General features: G+C 52.6%; 1 protein-coding gene across 3 annotated transcripts; it reads right to left on the reverse strand.

Annotated features, from left to right (window-relative positions):
• CFAP70 (cilia and flagella associated protein 70) lies at window positions 1-24,358 on the reverse strand. 3 transcript variants are annotated; one of them, XM_017808714.1, is made up of 28 exons: window positions 24,240-24,358; window positions 23,451-23,565; window positions 21,060-21,246; window positions 20,692-20,787; window positions 20,279-20,358; window positions 19,076-19,249; window positions 18,517-18,699; window positions 17,983-18,074; window positions 16,902-17,001; window positions 15,802-15,933; window positions 13,986-14,108; window positions 13,343-13,417; window positions 12,787-12,878; window positions 11,036-11,096; window positions 9,619-9,810; window positions 8,899-9,030; window positions 7,952-8,077; window positions 7,181-7,314; window positions 6,969-7,084; window positions 6,641-6,814; window positions 5,631-5,738; window positions 4,832-4,920; window positions 3,895-4,047; window positions 2,350-2,511; window positions 2,076-2,165; window positions 994-1,095; window positions 304-351; window positions 1-116 (listed from the first exon to the last, which is right to left on the reverse strand). In XM_017808714.1, exons 2-28 carry the CDS (start codon window positions 23,559-23,561, stop codon window positions 36-38), a joined length of 3,213 nt encoding a protein of 1,070 aa, XP_017664203.1. In that variant the 5' UTR covers window positions 23,562-23,565; window positions 24,240-24,358; the 3' UTR covers window positions 1-35. The 3 variants fall into 3 exon arrangements, with proteins under 3 accessions (XP_017664203.1, XP_017664204.1, XP_017664205.1); XM_017808715.1 differs by having other exon boundaries at window positions 24,210-24,358; XM_017808716.1 differs by lacking the exon at window positions 2,076-2,165.
• Window positions 24,359-24,777: the final 419 nt, after the last annotated feature.

The raw sequence follows: 24,777 nt of genomic DNA on the forward strand, positions 1-24,777 counted from the left end.
CGCTCGGTGCGCGGGGCCTTTATGTGCCCGCCGGCTCAGAACGCCGGGTCGCCGAAGCCGAAGCGGCGCTGGGCGGCGCGGATCTCCCGCAGCAGCGCGTCGTTCCGCAGGCCCAGCTGCGGGGAAGGGGAGGGCGGTCAGGGCCGGGCTCCACCGACCGCCGGGACCCCCGGCACGCACGGCTGTGCGGTGCCTCAGCCCGGCTGGGACACCGACGGGAGACGGAGCTTCCCGTGCTACAGCCGGGCCTCCAGCTGTGGAGGGAACAGGGCGGGCGGCCCCTGCGGGGGTACAGACACGAACCTTGACGGTGTATTTGTAGCACTGCTCTGCCTCCAGCTCCCGCCCGCCCTGCGACAGCGACAGAGCCGCCAGGGAGGAAAGCGTAGAATCGTTTAGGCAGGAAAAGATCTTTAAGACCATCAAATCCAACCATTCCCCCAGCACTGCCAAGGCCACCGCTAACCCGTGTCCCCAAGGGCCACATCCACACGGCTTTTAAATCCCTGCAGGGATGGTGACCCCACCACAGCCCTGGGCAGCTGTGCCAGGGCCTGACCACCCTTTCAGGGAAGAAATTTCCCCAATATCCAGTCTAAACCTCCACACAATTTGAGGCCATTTCCTCTGGTCCTGCCCCTTCTTCACCGGGAGCAGAGCCCGACCTCCCCAGGCTTCACCCTCCAGTCGTGAGGGGCCCAGAACTGCCCCCGGGACTGGAGGTGCCTCGAAGTGCCCCTTCCCCAGGAAAGGCACAAGATCTCAAAGAAGGGACATTTTTAAGAAGCTCAGCAGGGAGGACATGCCCCAGGGCATGACAAGAAGCAAGGAAAGGCTCTGCCTTTGCCATCTGAACACTTTGCTTTCCCCAAGCACTTCCCCCAGACTTTTTACCACCATAATCTTTGGGTTTGTGAGCAGATGCCAATAAACCCCCCAATAAACCCCTGAAAACCCCCCTGCCCATCGGGCTGGCCGGGGCTGGGCACTCACTCGCAGACAGATGAGGGCAAGATATCCCCACACTTCAGCGTTGGTGTTATTTAGGGCATTGGCTTCAGAGAGAGCATCTTCTGCTTCCACCAGCTCTCCCAGCTTGAGGGAGACAAGGAGAGGCATGGACAAAAGGCAGAATGGGCTTCATAAGTGAACAGCCCTTGCTCTAACAGCAGAAGAAATCAGTGCATCAAAAGCTCCTAGCAGGGTTCCCCTGATAGGGAAGCAGGGAAAGGATTTAGGACAGAGACAAGCAGTCATCCTCAGTGCCAGCATCCAGCTCTCCAGTCTGGAGAACAAACTTCCCACTGCTGACCCCCATGGGATCACCTACTATTTTCAAATCAGCCTCCAGCTAAAAGGAAAGCAGCATAAACACCTTCACCTGCAGGAACTGAGTGATCCAGCTCCACGAGGAAACATGGCTGTGCTCCTGCTCCCTATTCCTGCTGTGCAGCAGGTCCAGGCAGGCAGGGGTAGCTGGTGCCTGGTGGGCTGCACTTCCCTGGCCCGATTCCACAGCCCCTCAGGAATTGCACATTTGGCCAAGGGGGAAACAGAAATTCAAGTTCCTTCCCTGGTTGCTTCCCTTGGCCAAACTCCCTTGGAGGAACCTGGTGAGGTGTTCCTTGGGGAGATACCACACTGCTGGTGGCTGGGTGTCCTTGGCAGCCCCTCAGATGTGCTGGATTCCCTTGGGAAAGCACTGAGATTCCTCCCTACTGACATCCCACTCAGTTCCTTGGTGGTGACATGCAGGTCATGTGCAGGCAGGCACTGGGTGCAGAGCCCAGACTGCTTGCCATGCCACCCTGGGGAAGGAGGTTCTGGCTGGAGCTGGGATGAGGGGGAAGGCTGGCTGCTCCCAGAGCAGGTGCTGAGCAGTGACACAGCCCATCTGAGCAGCCCGGGTGCCACAGTAGGACTGTGACAGTGCACAGGACATGATGGCCTGTGGAGCCACGGGTCACAGGCAGCCAAGCTTTACTTAAATCCAGGGGATCACGCAAAAGCCAGCCCTGTGTCCCATGCCATGGCACTGATTAAAGCACAGATGACATGAAGGCAGTGGCACTTACCCTGTAGCAGGCGATCCCCACCCCCAACCACGTGAGACAGGATGCAGAGTTGTCACAGGCGAGCAGGTAGATCTGCTTGGCCCGGCCATACTGCCAGGGGAGAGAGAGCCATGCTTCTGCATCAGCACATCACTCCACAGGCAGCCCCCCTCCTCAGGGATTTGCCAAACACCCCATCTCCAGTGGGACTCAGACACACACTCTCCCCACAGCTGCTGGGGGAGCAACTTGCTTTGTGGTAACTTCCCCTCCACCACTCCTGCTGGCTCCTCACCTCTTTCTCTTCCAGGTAAATGGAGCCCAGGCGCAGGTAGACAAAGTGCATGTCCACAGCATCCTCCACAAAACTGACCACTCGCTCATAGCACTCCTTTGCCTGGCCACAGTCCCCCTTCAGGTACCACAGGTGTCCTTTCTGAGCCCAGACATTTGGGTTCTGTGCACACAAAACCAGGAGTGAGACAGGGATGGGAGACAGGAAAGAGAAACACCTGGGAGGAGGGCTGGGACACCTGTAAGCAGCAGAAAGGAGGAGCTGAGCAGTGTTTAATTATATTATCACAACAACCCCCTGCAGCACTCCAGGCTCTCCAGGGGAGAGAGGGAAAGAACCTAGAGGTGCCAGTTGGCAGCAGCTGAACATGAGCCCAGGGGTGCCCAGGTGGGCAAGAAGGCCAATGGCCCCTGGGCTGTACCAGCAGGAGCAGAGCAGTGAATTCCCCCTGTGCTGGCACTGCCGAGGCACCTCCAGCCCTGGGGGAAGTTTTGGGCCCCTCACAATAAGACAGATATTGAGGGGCTGGAGCGTGTCCAGGGAAGGGAACGGAGCTGGGGAAGGGTCTGGAGCAGCAGGAGCAGCTGAGGGAGCTGGGGGGGCTCAGCCTGGAGAAAAGGAGGCTCAGGGGGGACCTTCTGGCTCTGCAACTCCCTGACAGGAGGGGGGAGCCGGGCAGGGGGGAAGGGGTCGGGTTCTGCTCCCAGGGAACAAGGGACAGGACAAGAAGAATTGGTCTCAAATTGCACCACATTGGATATTGGGGACATTTCTTCACCGAAAGGGCTGTCCAGCCCTGGCACAGCTGCCCAGGGCAGAGATGGAGTCCCCATCCCTGGAGGGATTTAAAAGCCATGTGGATGTGCCACTTGGGGACATGGTCTAGTTGTGAACGTGGCAGTGCTGGGGGAATGGTTGGTCTCAACGATCTTAGAGGGCTTTTCCAACCTAAACAATTCCATGATTCTATGATAGCAGGGCAGGTTTTACACACAGAGTTGAAGTTGGTGGGCTGCCTACAGGACACCAACCATAGGATCCCCCCTCCAACTCCCTGCCCAGTGTCCTGGCCTGCACAAGGCTCCCAGGTACAGTCAGCAGCCACAGAGCATTCCGAGGTGTCACCTTCCTCCCTCCTTCTGTTAAACCTGCCTCCCCAGAGCCACCTTCCCTCTCTGCTGAATAGCAACCTTGTTTCTCACAAAATAGAGCCTGGCTCATGCACCAAGAGAAATGAGATCAGGATATACCCACCCAAAGGGAAAAGAAAGGCAGACACTGCAGAGGGAAAGGCAGAGACAGGCTCAGAGATGCTGCCTGTCTGTGCAGGAGGTGACAGGAGGCCAGGAATGAATAGGATAACAGGGAGGGCAGGGCTGCAGCCACAGCCTGGTGTGACTGCCCTCCCTGCTGAAACTGTTGTGGACTAACATTGAATTGTAAAGTGGAAACGAAGCTCTGGGTTCACACACACACCAGCACAAGTGGCTGCAGTGTTTGGGTGGAGTCCTGCTGCAGCCCCCCAGGGACACAACGTGGCATTACCGTGCAGTCAATCCGAACGGCCTCCTGCAGACACTGCTCACATCTGGGGAGATCTTCCTGCAGCAGGTATGTCCGGGCCAGTGCCAGGTAATACCCACAGCTGGGGCCTCCCTGGGGGCTCAGCAGCTCGTGGGCCAGTGCCTTGTGAACAAACTGGGGAGGAAGGGCACAGGTGGTGGTTAGGGGAGCAGGGAAACCACAGGCACACCAGAAGGACAGGGCAGGGGGCTGACAGACAACCTGTTTGACTTCCATGAACACAAAACACATGGGAGATTTTTTTTTTCCCCCTCTTTTGAATGTTGGTCTAATGAAAGGTGTCCCTGGTTTAATGGAAGGTGTCCCTGCCCACAGCAGGGGATTGGAATGAGATGAACCTGAATGTCCCTTCCAACCCAAACCATTCCATGATTACTTCTGTTTTGCTTTAACCAACTCATTCTGCCATGTAGAATTTAGGCAGGCAGCACAACATGACAATCAGAGAGACCCCAGAGATAACTGTGTGGGACAGGGACATTCCATAGGTGAACAAAAATTACTCTGACACACACAAGGGTCTGAATCATAGGGGTTCTGGCATCTTGGAAACATCACAATAATGGCTCCTGCCTCTGAATGTACAGAGAGGAGCACACTGCACCATTTCTGAGCTGGCTATTCCCTCTGCAGCAGGCAGTGCTGGGCTGAGGCCCCCTGAGGGCCTCACCTGCCCGAGATGGCTGTGTCTACAACCAGCATTTTGGGCTGAATGCTCTCCCTAGCCACAGTTTTGCATCTCTGGGCAGTGGTGGCGTTGCTCCCTCTTGTGATCAGCATCTGGAGTGGCCACAGCTGATTCCCTGAGCCCGGGAAACAAGGCTGACTGAAGATGCCACCAGCTTTTTGGGAATAAACCAACCTCCCTTCCCACTCCTCCACTCCCTGTTGAGCTGACCTGGATAGCATTGACTTTCATCAGGAATTCCACTGCCTTCATGAAGACTGTGCAGGGAGGTTGGTGAGGTCCTGAATCAAGGGATGGTGCTGCAAGAAGACGTGTCTCTGTCAGTCCCTAAGTGGGGGATTTATTTCTGGAGGCAGAGCAGGGCCTGAGATCCTGGTGGGGACAGAGGAATCCCAGTAACATGGTGTAAAACCCAGGAGGTGGCAGGGGAGGCTGAAGCAGAAATTAACTCAGCATTTCTTTCTGAAGGGCTTAAGTTTTGTATGAGATCTAAAAAAAAGTAATGTTCTTGATCCACTGATTTTCCAGTCCAAATTCAGAAGAAAAGGTGGGAATTTATGAACGATGCTTGTCAAAAACAACTTCAGTGAGGGTCTTGCCTCCCCAGACCAACCAGGGGCCCTGAGGCACCTGGCACTGCCATGTCCACCATCCACTGGGGAGTGGAGCTGTGGAGGAGGCAGATCACACACCACAGGACCAGAGGAGATCCACAGGGACAGTTTAAGAGCAGGCATCCCAGAAGAGAGACATTCCAACAGCAGAGGAAGGCCATTGGGTACATGACATGAGAGAGAGAGCTGCATTCAGGCTGTCCATCCTGAGATGTGCTGCTCTGAAAATTGGGATGAACCTGCTTTGCCTGGAGATTCCCTGGCTAGGGAGAGAGAACAGGCCTTGGTGTTGTGACATGCACAGCTCCCTGCTCCCACATTACTCCCCACTGATCCCACAAGGCCATCTCCCAGCACTGGGCTCTCCCTTGCACACTAGGTCCCCATTCCCTGACCTTCCAGGGCTGTCTCTGGTGCCGTAGCCTCTTCCTTGGATGTCACACAGGCCAGGGCAGGCTCCACCACCGCTGAAGGTTTGTCAGCTGAGCCATCTGGAACCCCCTCTGGAATGAAACCCCCAACAACCATTATTTGGAAAGGGTTTGCCATAAACTGCCCAGTTGGGAGCATGATTCCACAAGAAACGGGGAAGAGAGAAAATATAAAAGATCTATCAGATTTTCAAAGGTGGGAAGAAATTTCTTCGCAGGAGGCAATACCTGGGGCTGGGGTTTTGAGTACAAGGTTACCATGTGAAGCCAGAAACAGGTATAAATGAGGCAGGATGAGAGGAAATGGCCTCCAATTGTGCCAGGGGAGGTTTATGTTGGATATTAGGGAAAATTTCTTCACTAAAAGAATGGTCAGGCCCTGGCCTGCCCAGGGCAGTGGTGGAGTCACCATCCCTGGAAGTGTTCAAAAGCCATATGGATGTGGCACTTGGGAACATGGTTTAGTGGTGAACATGGTGGTGCTGCGTTAACAGGTGGACTTAATGATCTTGGAGGCCTTTTCCAACCTTAGTGATTCCATGATTTTATGAATATCCCTTCCCTCATAATCAGAAGGGACCAAAAACCACACATGACATGAGCCTGCTGGCCTGAGGCACTGTGCATGGAGTAGTGACAACATTAAAAAAAAAGCCAGCCAGCATTTCCTGCAGCCTGGCCAAACATTTGGGACTCAGGACAGTCTCAGCTCAGGCTGGACTCAGCAAAGCTCCAGAGGAAGCTGCTGGTTTGCTCTTTGAATTGGTGAGACAGAGCTTTCCAAGCTGTGTTGGGAACTCACAGCAACAGCTTTCATGGAATTCTACTCCAGCTCACAGTCCACATCTTCTTCCTTCGCCCTTTGTGTTTTTCCTCTTAGAAATTCCCCTCCTTCCACCATTTACCACGTCCCACAAAACTCCAAGCCCCTCCTTGCTGGTGCCAGGGCACCTCCTGGGTTTGCCCAGCATTACCTGGCAAGAATTCCTCTGGGTCTGTGCTGGGAGAAATGTCCTTTTTCCCTTCTCCTCCCTCAGCAGCCTCGGGGATTCTTCTCCCCTCACTGAGCTGTGCTTGCAGGAGCTTCTTGGCCTCACGAAAGTTCCTTTCTGCCTGAACATTATTATTCTGCAGCTCATAAAACAAACCTGTGGGAGACAGAGTGGCACAAGCAGACACCTGACCCTTAGCAAAATCTTTGCCTTAGCTCTCAGACTGGAGCAAGGAGAAGAGGATTGGGGGCAGGACAAATGCTTGGCTCTACAGGAACACCTGGAGGACCAGGTAGGCTTGGCTTTGTACCTGAGAGGGTCCAGGCTACGATGCTGGATGGCTCCAAGCAGCAGGCATCCTCAAAGAAAACCTCTGCATCCTCATAGTGCTGCAGCATGACAGCCCCGATCCCACAGAGCAGCAAACTGGGGCAAGAGGAGCCAGTCAGCCTTGCAGGCCCCAGGTAGTGGTGTGGGGGACACCCCCCACCTTCCCACCAACCCACTGGGAGCGCTCAGCACCTTTGGACGTGGTGGAGGTCCACAGAAAGAGCCTGCTGGAAGCATTCCTGGGCTTTGGTGGTGTCCTCGTGCAGGAGGCAGAAGGCTCCATAGTCCAGCCAGGCCTGGATGTTGTGCTGGTCCTGAGTTATCCTCTAGACAACAGAGATCAGGACTTTCTTGACCACCCCAGCCCAGTTTGGCAGGAATCAAGCCCTTGCCTATCACATGTGAGGGTGTCCCTTAATTGGGATCGTGCTGGAAGCCCACTTCCTCTAAGCTTCCTCCACCTAACACATACCCTCCAGCTCCAGCTGACCCCCTCCAAGGGCTCAGTGTCCCCGGTACTGACCCAGCAAGCCTCTTGGACCAGCTCATCCCATTTCCCCTGGCCTTGAGGCTGGAGTCACAGAATCACAGAATATGCCAAGTTGGAAGGAACCCATGAGGATCATCGAGTGATCCTGGCCCTGCACAGGAACCATCCCCAAGAGTCACACCCTGTGCCCGAGAAAATTGTCCCAACGCTTCTTGAGCTCTGTCAAGCTTCAAGAATGGACAATAGTCATATATATAAGTCCTTAGTGACCTGGCCAGGGATAGTCACACATCCTGCAGAGAGCAGCATTTCCCTGGAAAATCCTTCCCATTCCAGTCTGAGTATCCCGGTCACGTTCAGCTCCTTCCTCCCTACACCACAGTCCAGGCTGGCTGAGCTGTCACCAGTGGCCCCACACTGCTGCCAGCACAGACACAGGGGACATGGGCATGGAAGGACAGAGGCTCCTTTACCTGCTGGTGGTACAGAGAGGCCAGTTTGTAGTCCTTGTTGGCTTCAGCTTCGCGAGCAAAGAGCCCGAGCTGCTCCTGGGTCGTGCGGGATGGAGGGGCGGGAGAAGCACCTTCCTCAGAGAGGAGCTGGTAGGGAGTGAGACAGTGTTACTGGGGAGGGGAAGAATGGTTCATGTGATCCCAGTCCAGCACTGCACCCAGTACAGACCAGTATGGCTGGGGCTGGACACCAGGGAAAGGCAAGCTGTCCCAGCTGCTCTTTGTGGCGGGACACATTCCTGTTGCTCCAAGGTACCTCTGCCACACAGGAACAGGGCAATATCCATTTTTACAAGGGCATGGACAGGCACAACAAGGGAGAATGGCTTCCCACTGCCAAAGAGCAGGGTTAGATGGGATACTGGGAAGAAATTCTTCCTCATGAGGATGGTCAGGCCCTGGCACAGGTTGCCCAGAGAAGCTGTGGCTGCCCCATCTATGGAAGTGTTCAAGGCCAGGTTGGACAGGGTTTGGAACAACCCAGTCTAGTGGAAGGTGTCCCTGACAATGGCAGGGGGTAAAACAAGCTTTAAAGTCCTTTCCAACCCAAACTATGTCATGTTTCTATGATTATTTACAGTGATGTCAAGCTTCTGTGGTGCCACTCACTGGTGACCCCAGCTCATGCTGGAGGTCTGTGCTCTGCCCAGGTGAGTGGCAAGAGGCACAAACCCAGCCACCAGCTACAGCAGCTTTACAAGTGGCATCTCACACGTATGCCACCATCAGGATTTTGTAGCAGCAGGATACAGATGCACTGGACCCTGCCTTGAGTGTAGCTTGGGGCCCATGTGTGATAACTGCAGAAATGGAAACATGAGCCTGCTTCTGTCTTGAAGGCAACAGTCCTTCACCTGCCCTGGATTCACAGTGAAGTCGTGGCCCAAGTGCCCCAGGTTTCTCCTTACCTGGTTCAGGGCAACGTGCATCTGTTCCACGAGGTACACGTAGAGCTCACTGAGGAATGCCTGGAGCTCCTCCTGGGTCTCAAATGCTGTGGTCTTCAGGTATTTCTCCCTCACAATCTTCACCACAGGATACTATGGAGACATGGGACTGCTGGACAAGGAAGGTCCTCCCTGTGCCCCCCACCAGCTCCGTTATCAGAAGGAGCCAGAACACACTGATTTTGCCTGAAGCTCCAACTTAGTTCTGAGGAATAAATCCAGCCCAGCACTGTTAAAGGTGAAAAAAAGCAAGCAGAGGGAATTCCTTCCCCACCTCCCTGACACTCTGGTGCCCCTTTAGGGACAGCATGTGGGCAGCTCATCTCCTTGGCACAGAGAGGGGGGTCTCTGGTCAGAGCATAGCCAGGGCTGAGCAGCTAAGAGAGGGGAACTCCCTTTTCCTGCCAGGGCAGACTGTGGGGTGTGTGAGATATCAGCTTTGCCATCCTCAGGTTATGAGCATGGGGCTCCCATTCATAGGGAGTGTTCTCCAGGTGTGGGACCAAAGCAGCTTGGTACCTCCTCCATTAGAGGTGAATCCTGTCCCCCCAGTGCCTGTTGTAACAGCTCTGAGTGGCAGGAGGGGATTCTGGAACACCACATCACCCTGAGTTACCACCATGGAGCAGCAGTTCCTCACTGAAAAACTGCTGGGACAGAACAGCACAAATGAGCCTTTACCTTTAGCTGTTCCTTAAAAGCAAAATATTTCCCAGAGGTGTTGAGCTCATAGTTGAGCTGACGCTTCTGTTCCTCCAGGGTTTGGTGGTCTATTGCTCCCTGATCAGGCAGCTGCTTCCCAAAGAGCTTGTGGTATTCACTCAGGATGGCATTGGCAACGCTCGTGACACGTTTGTGATAATCTTCCACCACCTAGGAAATTAATTAATTAAATTTCACAAGTCACTTATGCAATCAGCCTTGATATGTATTTGATTTGGCACAGCCCACGCCTCCCATTAACTCCACCTGGCTCAATTAGTCTGTCACACATCCTTTCCTGTCCACACCTGAGGGCTGAGAAAATATCTACAGGTAGACACAAAAGAGCTCCTTCCTGCAAGATTTTTTAATATGAACCCAGTATTTCAGTCATTGCTGCCTCTTCTATAGCAATATAACTGTCTGTGAGTAAAATATATCTCATTTACTGGGAGCCTTTAAGGCCAGGAGCCAGCCTTCTTCAGCAGAGCCTGTAATCTCCATAATCTTGGTCCTCAAGAATTCTGGGTGACCTGAGAGTGGTCAGGGCTGATTCATGTTTGTCTGAGTCTGATGAAGCACATGGGCTAATCAGAGACAAGAAACTGTTGGCACTGCCCAGGGCAAACATTAGGCTCTTTCCCCAGCATCCCATTTCCTTCCAAACATCCCCTCACTGCTGCCTTCCCTCCTTTGCTCCATCTCTTCCCTTTGTATGGGCTGTGAACATGAGTGATGTACCCCAGGAATGATTTCCCAAGGCACACTAGCATGGAGATAACACAGCCAGAAGTTTCCTTTTCTGGGTATTTCATGGAATTGTAGAATCACAGAATATCCCGAGTTGGAAGGGACCCACAAGGATCATGAAGTCCAACCCCTGATCCTGCACAGACACCCCAACAATCCCACCCTGGCCCTCAGAGCGTTGTCCAATTACTCCTAGAGCTCTGGGAGCCTTCAGCCTGTGCCAACTGCCCTGGGGAGCCTGTTCAGTGCTCAGTCACCCTCTGGGGGAAGAACCTTTTCCTGAGATCCCACCTAACCCTGCCCTGGCACAGCTCCAGATGTTCCCTGGGGTCGGAGGAGATTGGAGATCATGAGATCATGGAGATGGGGATCATTGAGATCCCCTCATGAGGAAGCTGCAGACCCCAATGAGGTCTGACCTCAGTCTCCACATCTCCAGCTGAACACAGCAAGTGACCTCATCCACTCCTTATATGGCTCTATTCCCCTCTAGACCCTCCACCATCTTCGTGGCTTTGCACCATCATCTTCTTCAAACCTCATCTACATGTGCTGCAGGGTTGAGAATGAAGACTCTCCTGTGTGAAAGGAATGAGGGCAGGATGGGTGGCAGAGTGGTGGCAAGGTCACACACTCTTGCACGTACCTTCTTGGCTCCTTCAGTCTGGGCAGGCAGTGCAGGGCGAGAAGGAATCATCTCCTTGACCCTGTTAATGAGAGCACAGAAGAGATCAACCAGACACACTGCCAGGGAAGTCAGGCTGCTGTGGCCACAGGCAGCGTGTAGTGCGAGGGCTCCAACCTGCCATCGGGTCCCTGAGACACCTCACAGGGACCTGGGAGGAAAACTGATGCCAGACCAACAGGGAACTGTCAAGGCCAGATCCCTACAACTGATGCTTGTAGCTCATCATAGCAGGGTTAACATTTATTACTGGCAATCAAAAACACTGCTGGAGCAGCAGATCTGTAACTCAGAGCTCCTGCTCTGCCAGAACAGCTGTAAGGAAGGAACTACCCTGAAGAAAGCTCTGAAAAATTTGATCACTGTACAGCCCAAGTCACCTGATCCATCAGTTCCCAACATCACACAGTGCAGCTATGGCACCTCATCCCCTGGTCACAGATGGATACCAGACACCAACCTTAGACCACCTACCCCCAGACACCACAGCAACCCTGTCTGGGCCAATACTTGAGTTACATTAGTTACATTACACCTTTCATTAGGGTTACTATAATTTTTACTAAGGTTTATCAAGGTGAGGGTGACTGAGCACAGGCACAGGAGCATCTGTGGAGTCTCCCTCCCAGGAGATATCAAAAAGCCATCTGGACATGACCCTGAGTAACCTGCTCTGGGGGACACTGCTTGAGCAGGGAGGTCAGACTAGGTGACCTCCAAAGGTCCCTTCCAACCTGAACTATTGTGAGATTGTGGAATTAAAATCCTTGGTGCCAAAACAGCCTTAATTCTTTGAGATTTTATCAACATTTCCTGCTTGCTGGTTATGAGAACACTCTCAGTCCTTATAACCCAATGAGCCAAGGTGCCACATGCCTCATTCAGCTGCACACAGCAGGTGAACGAGGAGTTACCCTGAACTCACATTCATTGCACTAGAAATGGTATAAAAAAGGCCAGGAAAGGTCTGTTCTAAGGGGGATTCACCTTCCTCGACCTGTTCCTCCTGGAAGACAGTAGGCAGCACAGAGGACAACACACATACTCTCCCTTCAAAGAATGGCTGATACTTCTGTTTGAGAGAGACACAGATCTGCACTTGTTATACTTTATTCATTTGCTGCATTTTCTGTTTTTTTACTCAATAAATGAGATGTGCTGGTCCTTTCCTAGCCCATAACACAGCAGGGAGGAACTGCCTCAAATCAGACAGTGGAAGACTCAAAGTAGCAGAGATGAAAGAGCAGCAGAACAACATGAAAACTAACATAAAAGCCAAAAATTGAGTAAAACATTGTGAGAAAACTTCTGAAAAGGTAAAAATGACAGAATGTTCTGGTGAAGTTACAGCAGTACTACCCTGGACAGTCCATGCTGGTGGCCAGGACTCACAGGCAAAAGGCAAGCACACAGGGATTAGTGGGAAACAAAGCCTAGACAGGAACACAGACACTGTTGTGCTGCTCTGCTGTCTCTTGTTTCGAGAGGAACGGCAGGGAGATGCCAGCTGGGATGAACAAGTGTTTTCCCAACACACCAGATGCCACTTCTGAAGCAGTTTGGCCAAATCCTCCCCCTGATTCCCGTGGGCTTTGTCTCATGGCCTGGGTTGGTCCTTGCAGAGCATTCCAGGGGGGAGCTTTCTGTACAGCCCCCTTCCCACCCTGCAGAAACGAGCCGTCAGCCCCAGAGCACAGCCCCTCCTCACGCACCGGCGGGTGAGCTCCTCCCGCAGCCGCTTGGGGACCAAGGCCTTGTCCAGCTTTATCTCCAGCACCAGGAACGTTCCTGCCTCACTGTATTGCTGTGAAGATAAACATTGCTCTCACTGTCGTGCTGTCTGGAGCCTTCCCGGCACGATGAAATACTGAGCACACAGCTACAGATCTCCAGACTGCAGAGGTACAGCTTGTTTTATGGCTCGCCCTCAGAATGAGTTACAGCAGCAAAATTCAGCTCGAGAAAACAGGTTAGGAAAAAGGAGAGAGCCCGGACAATCAATCTGCCTGCAGAATGAATGTGCATTCAGAGGAAGAAGCCAAAATATGAAGGAACCCTTTTAAATAAATGCCTGATAATTTACAGAGACCTTCTGGCCCAATGCTTGTCTGATCTCCAGCTGGACATCACTGGAAGAACTCTGGGACAGCAGCTATGTGAAATATCCCTTGTCCAACTCACTCTTAAGGAATTTAATTGTGTGGAAGGTGTGAGACACCAGCACAGTGATGCTCTAGCATCTCCTTCTCTTTGGAGAAACATAATTACCTGTCCATCAACGCTGCAAATTCTGGTACTTTCAGGTCCTCCAGTGCCATCTGACAACTGGATTTTGGATGTGCTCTGTAATGATTCAGAAAAAGATGTCTCTTGTTTCAGTCTCCATAGATCTCATATCTTTGGAAGTTCAGTGTGTGAGATGGTACCTTTGTTCAGTGCTAAGATTTCAGGTTAGGAGAGACCTCCTCAGGGTCTGCAGATTCCTCATGAGGGAAAGGCAGCACTGACCTCTGCTCTCTGTGACCAGTGACAGGACCCAAGGGAATGGCTGGAGCTGTGTCAGGGCAGGGTTAGGCTGGATATAAGGAGAAGGTTCTTCCCCCAGAGGCTGGTTGGGCACTGACCAGGCTCCCCAGGGCAGTGGGCAAAGCACCAAGGCTGCCAGAGCTCAAGGAGAGATTGGACAGTGTGGGATTGTTGGGGTGTCCTGTGCAGGGGTTGGACTTGATGATCCTTGTGGGTCCCTTCCAGTGGAGGAAATTCTGTGATTCTGTGACAGTATCTCTTGGCTGGCTGAGGCAACACAGTTCCATCCCTGGTTCCTGCATCCACCCCTGATTCCTGCATGCCCCACCTACCCTTGACATGGGAGCAGAGCAATCACAGTGCAATGTGCCTCCCAAGACCTTACCGTTCTGTTGGAATCTTTGTCTTCCTTCTGAGTCTTACTGGGAAGGGGAGGGGTCCCCAGCCCTTCCTTGAGCAGACTGAGATGTGACTTGAGTTCCCAGAAAATACTGTGCTGACTTTTGGTCTGAAAAAAAGAGGGAACAGAGGGAATCAAGGGACAAAGTAGACTTCTCCTCACCCCTTTGCCTTAACCTCTCACATCACAAAACACATCATCAGGGTCTTAAATGCATTAAGAAGCTTTGCAACCTCATTCTCCTCCCCTAGAAGTTCAGCTGCCAATGCTCCAGGCCAGCCCTGATCCCATGTAGCTGTGAAGCTTCAGGTTGGATGATGAGACTCAGCAGGGTCTTTCCATCTTCTCTCAAGATTTGTGTTTTCATTGAGGATTGGCCCTTGATCCTTGCCTGAGCTATGTGATAGACATGTTGGAACCCAGCTCTATGATCCTGACACAACTCCTGGCTGGATCCTAGATCTGACTCACGGCTATGGACTTGCCTGGTGATGTGGATTGTTAGAGAAATCTGGCCACCCTCACCACATCTGCTCTGCAAACTTTTGGGTGCCCCCACCTGCCTGGCAGTAACTCTCAGCTCTCAGCTCACCCAGTGTGGAGCAGCTTCCCTGACACTCAACAGGGTTTGTCAGGCTGTGTTTACACAGCGTTTGACCGCCTAGACAGGCTGTTCCCCCATCATGGTTATAGGAATTGGGCTTGCAAGAATTATGGGGATCCTGGGGAAGGGATGGAGCAGCTGTATGGAGACTGCCTAGACCACGAGGCAGCCAAAAGCATCCATAACACCAAGGAATGAGAAGGACTTCACTTGTGACAGATGCCACAGGACAAGCAACACCACACAGCCAAGATGCTGTCATTCATTTTGGGGAAGCAGAGCCCAGCTGACAGCTGTGTGCCCAGCCCTGCTCTACAGCAGCCAGTGGGAGCAGGGAGACAGCAGAAGGGCTGGAATTCACCCGGCTCCTGCGCCTGGACCACAGGGAATGTGGGTGGTAAAACTCATCTGCCCTCCTGAAACAAGCTCAGGTCTGTTCCAGGAGGGTGGGAAAATGGAGATGTAACTGTCACTCTTAGTAATGGAGAGGGAGAAATGCAAAGAAAAATAAACCTCGGTGAGCCAGAGCTGAAAGAGCTCCAGTGACAGCTTTTTTAGTGGTTGCCTGGGGTAACGCAATCCTTTTAAAGCCACTGTTTGCTTTTCCCAGCAACACAGTTCATTTGCCCAGACTGGGGAGAGAGGAGCATTCTTACAGCTCTCAGCTGATGGCAGAGGGGGGAGTGGAGTGAGATTCAAAGCCTCTCTAAGCCCCCAGACCTGCTCACACACCCCCAGAAATTCCCTGCCTCGGAGAAATCCGCACCTAAGAGCTTTTATCACTATTTTTCTCCATCACCAGAAGAGCAGTGAAGGTTCAGATCCAGTTTCAAGTACCCCACTGCCCATGCTCCTTGCACCCAAACACCTCCTGCCCACTCTGTCTCCTCCCAAACACCCCCCTGCCCACTCTGTCTGCTCCCAAACACCTTCTGCCCACTCTGTCTGCTCCCAAACACCCCCCTGCCCACTCTGTCTCCTCCCAAACACCCCCCTGCCCACTCTGTCTGCTCCCAAACACCCCCCTGCCCATGCTGCCTACTCCCAAACAGTCCCCTGGCCATGATGCCTGTTCCCAAACACCCCCTGCCCACGCTGTCTGCTCCCAAACACCCCCCTGCCCACGCTGTCCACTCCCAACCTCACTGTGCAAACCCAGCTGCAGAGCTGGAGCTCTGGCTGCCTGGCTGCTCTCACCTTCTCAAACACCTCACTGTCTTGGTAGCCAAAGACACGGAAAGCTCCTCGGATCTCCTTCACACCAGGGCACAGCAAAGGCAGCATGTTGACATATGCCACACCATGGAAGGAAATCTGTGTTTCATCTCCCTGGAAACACAGAGAAGGGACTGAGATACTGAACAGACTGTTATCCTCCTCAGGGAAACAGGGTCACTGATCCCATTAAGAAGAGGCCACACAGCAAAGTGAAGCACCTGATGAGCCAGAGGCTCTCTGTCACTGGCACACAGCCGAGACAACCTGGATGAATACACTGGAGTAATTTCATATGTAGAATATTAATTTCATCCCAAACCCTGTGGGGCAGCTTTTCTCTCTAACTCCTGCACTCTGCTATTCTTCAGGATGGTCTTGTTGAGATACAGCTGCAAAGTTGGCAGCTGTGTGGTTAGAAACCCTACCCTGTGCATCTTGGGCTGGACAGAAACCAGGTGACTGCAAAATCTTGGCCCTAGTGAGTGCTGAAAGGAATTTACACCAATTTATATGACTTTACCATGGAACAGATTAGGAGCTCTCACACTACCAGCTGCCAGGAATGGAACCATTAGCTAAGGGGCTGTTCCTCTGTTAAATCACCCGGGTTTAGGTCCAAAATCATAACTTACCTACAGCCCAAGAAAGAAGGCATGAACTTCTTCAAGAAGTTCCAAAGCACCATTGGCCAAAGATAAGCTCAGTGAATTAACTTCATTCTCTTCAAGGCCAGGCTGGACAAGCCTCTGAGCAGCCTGGTCTAGTGGAAGGTGTCCCTGCCCATGGCAGCGTGTTGGAATGAGATGAACTTTGAGGTTCCTTCCAACCCAAACCATTCTGGGATTCTGTGATTCTAAAATGCACCCTTCTCCTGACCTCTTTCCACCCAGCTGCCACAGACCACCAGGGAGAGCTCTGTATGCTATAAGGAAAAAACATGACCCTTTGTCTATTTAACAGCTCTGTAAATGGGATTTTTTACAAAGCCTCCTGCTCTCTGACTTGCTTTGGCCGGTTCAAGGCTGGTTTTGGTATCACAAAGGCATCAAAAGGAAAATGCATACCCCTCCCACTGTTACCTTGTCAACTTTGCTAGCTTTGCCTTTGCTGGCTGGGGCCGTGGACACCCTGCAGAGCTCCACAGGCCAGTACCGACACTCCGCAACGCGCTTCTGCAGCCTGGGCACAAAGCAGGGATCAGGGGATGCACAAACCAAGCTGGAGAGCCTCACCACCCTCCTTTCTGCCCCAGCAGCCCCTCTTGAGTTTGCTTCAACCCAGGCCCACAGCAAACACCCTCAGGCCACAGGAACATGTGTGCTTTGGGGCAGCTGGGGACATTTTCCCCTCCACCCACTGCTGTTTTCACTTATGGCACAACCAGCTATAAAACAAGTGAGAGAGTGACACACTCGGTTTTCTCTCTCCCCTGGTTACTTCAGAAATAAAACAAGCAAGAAGGAGTGTGGTTAACTTTGGTGTAAATCCTGAACTGCACAGAGCAAGCAGACCCTGAGCTCCCATGCAATGTGGATGGTGACTCTGAAACCAAGAGACATGTAGGGAAAAGAATTTTAAAAATCAAATTAAATAGAAGGGAATATTTCTACACAAGGAGTAATTTTGCTGTGAAACTCACAGCCATGATGAAGCTGAGGCCAAGAAAACAGAAGGATTCAAAGAGAAATGGAACACTTAGCCTGATCTTGAGCATATTGGAGCTGCTAAAGGTAATGCTTATCCAATAAAAAAGCAAATGAGGAGTGCCCACATGGAGTGAAAGTTTTTAATGTATTGAAAATTCAGTAAAATTTAATTAGCAGCTCAGAGGAGAGCTGTGTGGGCCACCCTACCCTACTTCATGCCTGCTCACCATAACTGCTGCCCCTTCTTTCAAAGAGTCCCCAGCCCCAGTTGCTGGCAACAGGAATGAGCATTTGTGGCCTGGAGACAGCAGCTCCAGCTTCTCCACCTTCTCCCAGCACAGCAGTTCAAGGCAGTTCAAAGCTGCTCCCTTGCTCAGGCCAACAGGAGCCACGGGAGGTGAGGCAGAGCCACAGTTTGACCTGCAGGAGGTCTGAGACCACCTGCACGTTGCTGCTCCCAGCCTCAGGTCACTCATCTGAGCATGTTCTGGGGTGGTTTCCTCAGGTCCCTTACACAGCTACTGCAGCAGCATCCAGGTAACAGCGCCTTTCCACGTCCCAGACGATTCTCTTTGTGCTTTCTGCTTGGATCCTGAATTCCATATCCTGTGAGAAACGGCATGCAGTCAGAGCCAGGGCTCCACAGTCCAGTCAGAGCCAGCAATCCACAGCCTGCATCGTCCCCAGAAATGTTCCCTGGGAGAGTATGTGAGTCAGACAGAGGTGTCCAAGTCCCCATAGCCAGGCCAGCCCAGCAGAGAAGCCAGCAGCCCTTTCCTGCAGACACCATCAGTGTTAAGAGCCTGGCTCACAGCACATAACACAACTCCCAGCCAAGCAGCTCAGTGTGGGTGGTTTTTGGGGACCAGACCTGCCACACAGCCCCTCGGGATCTCTCCTGCAGTGAATCTGCATGCCTGCTGTCCCAGGGGAACCATCTCCGTGCCTGGACACTGCACAGGGGACTGACCAACCACCTCCTCATAACAAATCTTTCTCAGTCCCTGCTGGTTCAGTTCCATCTGTGACCCTGCCAGCCCTTCCTCACCTTGCTTTTGGTGAGCTCTCCATCCTCATCCTCATAGGGCCCTCCAACAATGAAGGAGTTGGGTATGCTCAGGGCACCAGGGGCCAGGATGTTACCAAGGGGCCAGTTTTTGGGACGGGGTAATGGTTCTTTTTCACCACTGGCCTTCACAATGCCATTCCTGAAGAGCAAGGGGAGTTCCTTCTAGAGAGACATGAGAAACAAAGGATTTGCATTTCCAACAGAAGCAGGAGCAAGAGCCAGCTGCTCGGAGCTGGGATAACAAAGCTAAGCAGCAGTGCAGGGCTTGGCTCAGAAAACACACTCCACCACACACATACAAAGAATGGGATAAATATAAAGAGCCTTGTGGAAAAAACGCTGCCAGGTTGAATCCCAGTCTTTCCAAGCAGAGCTTTCTGTTAAAGAAACATGTCATGCCACAGAGACCCTAAGGCCTCTCAACAAAGGCTGCTGGTGCACTGGCACAGGAACTGTACAGCCCACGTGCCTGGACACTTGTTCTGTGGTGGAGGAGAACAACCCAAATCCCCTGTCACCATGCCTGGACCATTCTCACCTCACCAGCTGCTGGTACTTGCAAACAAGCCATGTAGTTTTGCTGGGAATCAGTGGTAAATGCTTCAGGAACAGAATAAGCTGCCTCCAGCGTGACACTCAGGAGGCTCCCACTTGAGAACTCCGTGGCAGAGAGCAGGGGCTCTTTGGTGCACACTGTCACTTCAAGGCCAGCCTGTGAGACAAGGATAAAGTAGAGCCAGTAACTAGACAATGATAAGTTGCCTGGTCTTAAGGAGAAGCAAGCAGAAAACTAAGGCCAGAATGTATAATGTTATCTTATGCCTCATCTCAGATGTAAAAGAAAACAGACCAGGACAGGAAAGGAATTTCAGGATCAATTTGGCTCAATTGTGGTATTTGTTTGTTTAAATCACAGCCTGTTTGAGGTAGGGCATGTGCCCTGAGGGTCTCATAAAATGAGCCATGGAGAATGAGGCAGGGTCTCATAAAAGGAGCCGCAGAGAAGGAACATCAAGGATGGAAAATGATGCTTTTCCCCTGGTGATTCAGAAGGCCGTACTTTGCCTCTGCCCTATCTCCACACTCTGTGTGCAGCCTTTAATTACCTGTCCCAGCCCTGAATGGATGGTGTGCAATGAAAAACCAGCTGGTCAGCATTTATTACCTGGCCTCCCTAATGAGTGTCCCCCCACCTTGCTCACTGTGAACGTCTTAAACACAGAGATGCTAATGTGATATCCACCCTTCCAATTCACTCCTGGTGCTCACTGCAGGCAGGCTCAGCAGCAAAATTGGACACACTTTCCCAGTCTCATACTTCATTCCCTTCATTTTAGTCACTGGGTGCTTTGCAACCAGCTGAATGAATAAGGACCCTTCAGAAAAGGCAACCAGAGCTCATACAATAATGGACTCAGATAATTTAACCACAGAAAGGAAAACTAATAAAGCTAGAGAGGTGACCCAGGTGTTGTATTTTTTGAGTTTTTCACCACTGTGATTTCCATCTCTGTTCCAGAGCAAATCAGTAGCTGCACACATTAACATTTCCCAGCATGACTTCACCTATCACAGGCAACTAGGGACAGACGTCAATGGGAGCAGGAAAGGCCTCCAAGCCTGTAACATATAGGGCTGCACCACATCCGTGATGAGCCAGGTGGCTGAGTCATGCTCTCCCCCCCATTAAAAAGCAGCAGAGAGCTGAACGAGGGAAGGAACAGTTCTGAATTCCACATACCGTGACCTCCAGGCGTGGGCTCTCTGATGGGGAGGCAGGCACTGCATACAAAGGAGCTGAGACCTTCAATGAACACTCTCCTGGGAAGAAACAGGAGTGCAAACAGCCTAAAGTGAGACTTTCAGCAGAGAATCATAGTCACGGAATGGGTTGGGTTGGAAGGGACCTTAAAGATCATCTCATTCCAATCCCCTGCCATGGGCAGAGACCCCTTCCACTAGACAAAATCATGGTCTAACTCCTAATGCTGAGTTACTGATGCCACCCCCTCTCCTCCCCAGGCAGATTTTGCAGAGCTATGAAGGTCACTTTGTCAGAAGGAGGTAAGTTATAGTCAAGGTTCCATAAGCAAAGGTAAAAAAGGGCCAAGGAGCAAGAAGTGGTTATGGAGGCTGTGGAAGTCAATGTTGTACCTTGTAGCAGAGGTAGAAGGTCCACCACAGCTTGGCCAAGAGGCGCGGTCTTCTCCTGCTTTTTCTTCTCTTTTTGCCCCACTTCTACCACAGTCACTAGGGAGATAAAAGGAGAGGAGCTGGCAGAGTTCCTCAGACCAGCAGTTCGGGGGCTGGGAAGGGTCTGTGTCAGCTCTGGCACATGCTCCTTGTCATCTCCCAAAGCCAACGTGCACAGTGAAGCCAAAGGAGCACAGGCCGACATGGAAGGGGATTCTTCCAGCTGGCAGAGATGGAACACAAGTGCTGAGATCCTCCCCCTGCTGCTGCTCAAGTGCTATCCCTGAACAAGGGACTCCTGCAGCCAACAGTACCCCCCAGGTACTTACCGAGCAGCGGTTTCTGCGCAATGACATCCGAGGAGTTGGGCCCGTCGGCACTGCACTCAAAGCTAGTCGTGAAATTGTAGTTTGCTGTCCCGTCTGGCAAGACATCAACCTTGGAGGAGTCTCCCAGGACTGCTCCGTTGTACTCCACACGCACCAATGTGACCAGCACGTCGCTTTTGAGAGTTTTCTGTCAAAAAAAGAGCAGATTAACACCTGCCTCTGCAGCAGCAGCCTGGGAGCCGAGTTCCTCTGGCAGCAGCTCAGTTCAGTGCCCAGGACAGGGCTCACGGGTGGGGGCCTGTTCCACCAAGAGCAGCAGATGTTGGCCGTGCGAGGACCTCACCCTTCCCTGCCTTTAAGAGGGAAATTTCCTGCTCCACCATGCCATGATGCCCCAAAGATTATCAGGAGCCTTGGCATAGGAGATGGAGAGGTCCAGGCTTCACCCCAGGAAAGACACATCTAAAACAAATCCCAAAATACCCCATTGATATTTTTGTGCTTCCAAGAAGCTTGAGATGTTTGTTGTCTCTAAGAAAGTAGCTCCTGAGCTACAGGGATGAGCTCACGGGATGCTTGTGATATCATGTCGCTGCAGAATGCCCTGAAATGGATGAGAGGAAACGGCCTCCAGTTGTGCCAAGGGACGTTTAGATTAAATATTAGGGAAAATTTCGTCACTGTAAGGGTGGTCAGGCACTGGAACACACTGCCCAGGGCAGTGGAGGAGTCACCATCCCTGGAAGTGTTCAAAATACATGTGGATGTGGCACTTGGTTTAGTGGTGGCTTTGCAGTGGTTGGACTCTATGGTCCTAGAGGCCTTTTCCAACCTTAATGATTCCATGATTCTATGAAATCAAAGAGGAGCTCCAGCAAGCTCTTTGGGGATCTTTGCAATTTGTTGTTACACCACCTTCATACCACTTGCTTTAAGCAGGGATGAGCAGATTCAAATTCTATTTTGAATGTAAAATGTCTAAACGGAGGGGCTTAAACAGGAGGGATGGTGAGGGCACAACATGTGGCAGTGGGGACCTGCATGCCTGGGCAGCACCAGGCACCTCTACAGCGAGAGGGAGTGCTGGGCAACAGGTACCAAAGAGCCTCCCTGCAGGAGAAACACAGTTTAGTTCTCAATCCACAGAGAAGTGGCTGAATACAAGGACCATTGTACCCAAACAACTTTTCCTTAGTGCTGAGCCACAGGGATGCCCAACCTCCACAGCCTCTTCCTCAGCTCCCTCTCTCCCTGTCACTGGGGTAATTAGTTTCATGTTGGCTCTTATACAAAAAGAGATCTCTTTCACTTGGTTTTAATTTTCAGCCCCTCTCCCTGTCTCCTTGAGCATGCATTCTATGAATGGCTAAACAGAATCCAATTAACCTTCCTCTGTGCCATTAATTATCCAAGACTCCTCTCTCATCTCTCTCTACACTACCTCTAATTAACCAGATTCCACACTTATAGCTGGAAGTGGATTCCACATTCTTACAGCTGGAATTCTTTTCATATTGTTGTTGTTGTTGTGATTGCCCTTTTGTAACCCCCCCTCCTTTTGCCACAGCCCTTTCTCAGGATGGAGCAATCAGAACCACAAAGCAACATTCTGAATGCAATCAATACATAGGCTTATTCTTTCCAGCATTGTTTTTCCTCCTCTCACCTCATACTTCTCACCTGTTTGCTGAGTCTATCAGTGTGAGAGGTGCTCCAACACTACATGTAACAGCCTCAAGCAGGTGCTTTGGGGCTGTTTTTTGCTCTCTTCTGCTGGAGCAGAAGCAAGGATTTGCATTTTTCTGCTTGAGCTTCTCCTCTGCATTCCCTCCCAGATGCCAGTTCCTCTAGGAGACTTTAAGGACAGCTGGGTGCATCACATGGAAAGCACAGCAGTGATGGTTTGATTGGCACCAGCTCATAGTCTGGCACTGGAGCCACAGCCTTTTTAAGCCCAGAGCCACCCTGTTGCTTTCAATATGGTTTAAACAGCTGTAGCTGGGATGAAAATCTGACTTCATAACCAAGTTGAGATCTTTTCAGAGGTATTTGCCTCACTGATACACATTTTCACTGTGTTTTGCTTAAAAAAAAGAGGCCATTTACATACAGTTAGAGGAGGCAGAGAGTTACATTTCATCCCAGCATTTCTGGACTGCTGCTGAGGAGATGCATTCCCTAATTTATGTGACTCACAAGCTTTTGCTCTGTGTGAACAAACCCTCAGCGGGTAGAGGAACCCACAGTATGGTATTCCTGAATCTCTGATACTCCCACCACTCCCTCCTGTAGCCTTATCACCCCCCACCTGGCCTCAAACAGGATCCCAGCACACAGAATCTCTCTGGCCTCGTTTATTAAATTAGTAGAGACATTTTCAAAGAACTTTACCAGGTCCTGCGCCTTCAGGACAGTGATCTGTACTGCTGCTGGCTGTGACGTGCTGGGAAGAGCTGCAGCAGAGGACACGCTCCCACTAGCCAGCCCTGCAGGCACCTCCATGGCTCTGCAGGAGAAAGAATGAGGCAAGAAACATGAAACTGCTCCATTCCTCTCCCAGATACCTCTGCAGGACACAGCAGTGGTGGCTGTGAGCGCTATTCAGGGCTCGGCTGTCAAAACACCACCGAAAGCAGAGGGCTCTGGCAGTGACGAATCATGAGGCGCGGGGAGAGCACAGAGAGAAATGTAATGTGAAAATTATCTGGCTCTGTAAACTTCACCCAGCTGCAGCTCTCAGGAGGGACTCGCTGTGCCAGACTGCTCTCAGCTCCGAGCGCCACGTACAGCCCTGGGCGCTCTTTTACTCCGTGTTTAAATTAATCATGACCTCCTGGGCCAAAGGCCTGTGGCTGCCACCCCATCTCCTCACGGCTCCCACATGCCCAGGGGACCTGGCTCCATCTGCTCCTCGGGTTTGGGAATCCCTCCAGAGACTCAGAGCACCCCGAGGACCCCACGGCCCCGGTGCCTCCCCCCCCCAGCTCCCTCAGCCAGACAGGGGCACTGATGTCCGCCCGCGCCTGGCAGGGCAGCCCCTCAGCGCAGCCTCAACGGCCCCGGGGGCTGTCCCGCCATGGTGCAGCCCCTGACCAAGGGTCCTGGGGAACTCCTGCAGACCCTCACCCACGGGTCTGGGGCCTCTCCCACCTTAGGGTGCACCTGCCCGCAGCCCCTCACCAGCGGTCCTGGGGGTCCTCCCGCCCGGGCGGTCCCACAGCCCCACACCGGCGGAGCGGGGCTCGAACCCGCGGGCTCCCTGACTCGGCGCAGGGCTCGCGTCCCGTAACCACAGCGACGCGGCTGCTCCCGCAGGACCCGAAACCTCGCGAGACCTCGGGTCTTCACACGTAGGGGGGCGTGTCCGTGAAGCCGCTGCCGCCGCCATGATGGGTGTGGGCTGCCCTTACCCGCCCCCCTCGTGGGCGGGCTCCCCCCGAGCCCACCCGAGTGTCCTGGCACACGAGGCTGCGGGGAGGGTCACGGTGCCCCTGCAGCACTCCAGCTGCTGCCCCAGCCCCACTGTGGCCCCTCACCCCTCCTGGCGGAGTCTGTGGTGCCCACCCAGCCACTCCCTCACACCCTACTGGGGGCCCTGAGGGGGTTAGAGGGGCGTCCCCGCAGGCCAGGCTGGGGTGGGGACCCCACGGCCCCATGGTGACAGGGGGTCCCAGGGGCTTGGGCAGCCCCCCGAGATCCCCCCAGTTGTGCAGTGTGG

This window comes from Lepidothrix coronata, unplaced genomic scaffold (assembly GCF_001604755.1).
Source record: "Lepidothrix coronata isolate B3197 unplaced genomic scaffold, Lepidothrix_coronata-1.0 Scaffold24, whole genome shotgun sequence".
Classification (NCBI taxonomy): domain Eukaryota; kingdom Metazoa; phylum Chordata; class Aves; order Passeriformes; family Pipridae; genus Lepidothrix; species Lepidothrix coronata.

Bases quoted from the DNA above. Each gene is read 5' to 3' on its own strand.
- CFAP70 (XM_017808714.1), bottom strand. From the start codon at position 23,561: ATGGAGGTGCCTGCAGGGCTGGCTAGTGGGAGCGTGTCCTCTGCTGCA. The intron at 21,247-23,450 runs GTAAAGTTCTTT...TTTTTTTGACAG, and splicing joins TCCTGAAGGCGCAGGACCTG to AAAACTCTCAAAAGCGACGT. The intron at 8,078-8,898 runs GTAAGGAGAAAC...ACTCCCTACCAG, and splicing joins TGCACGTTGCCCTGAACCAG to CTCCTCTCTGAGGAAGGTGC.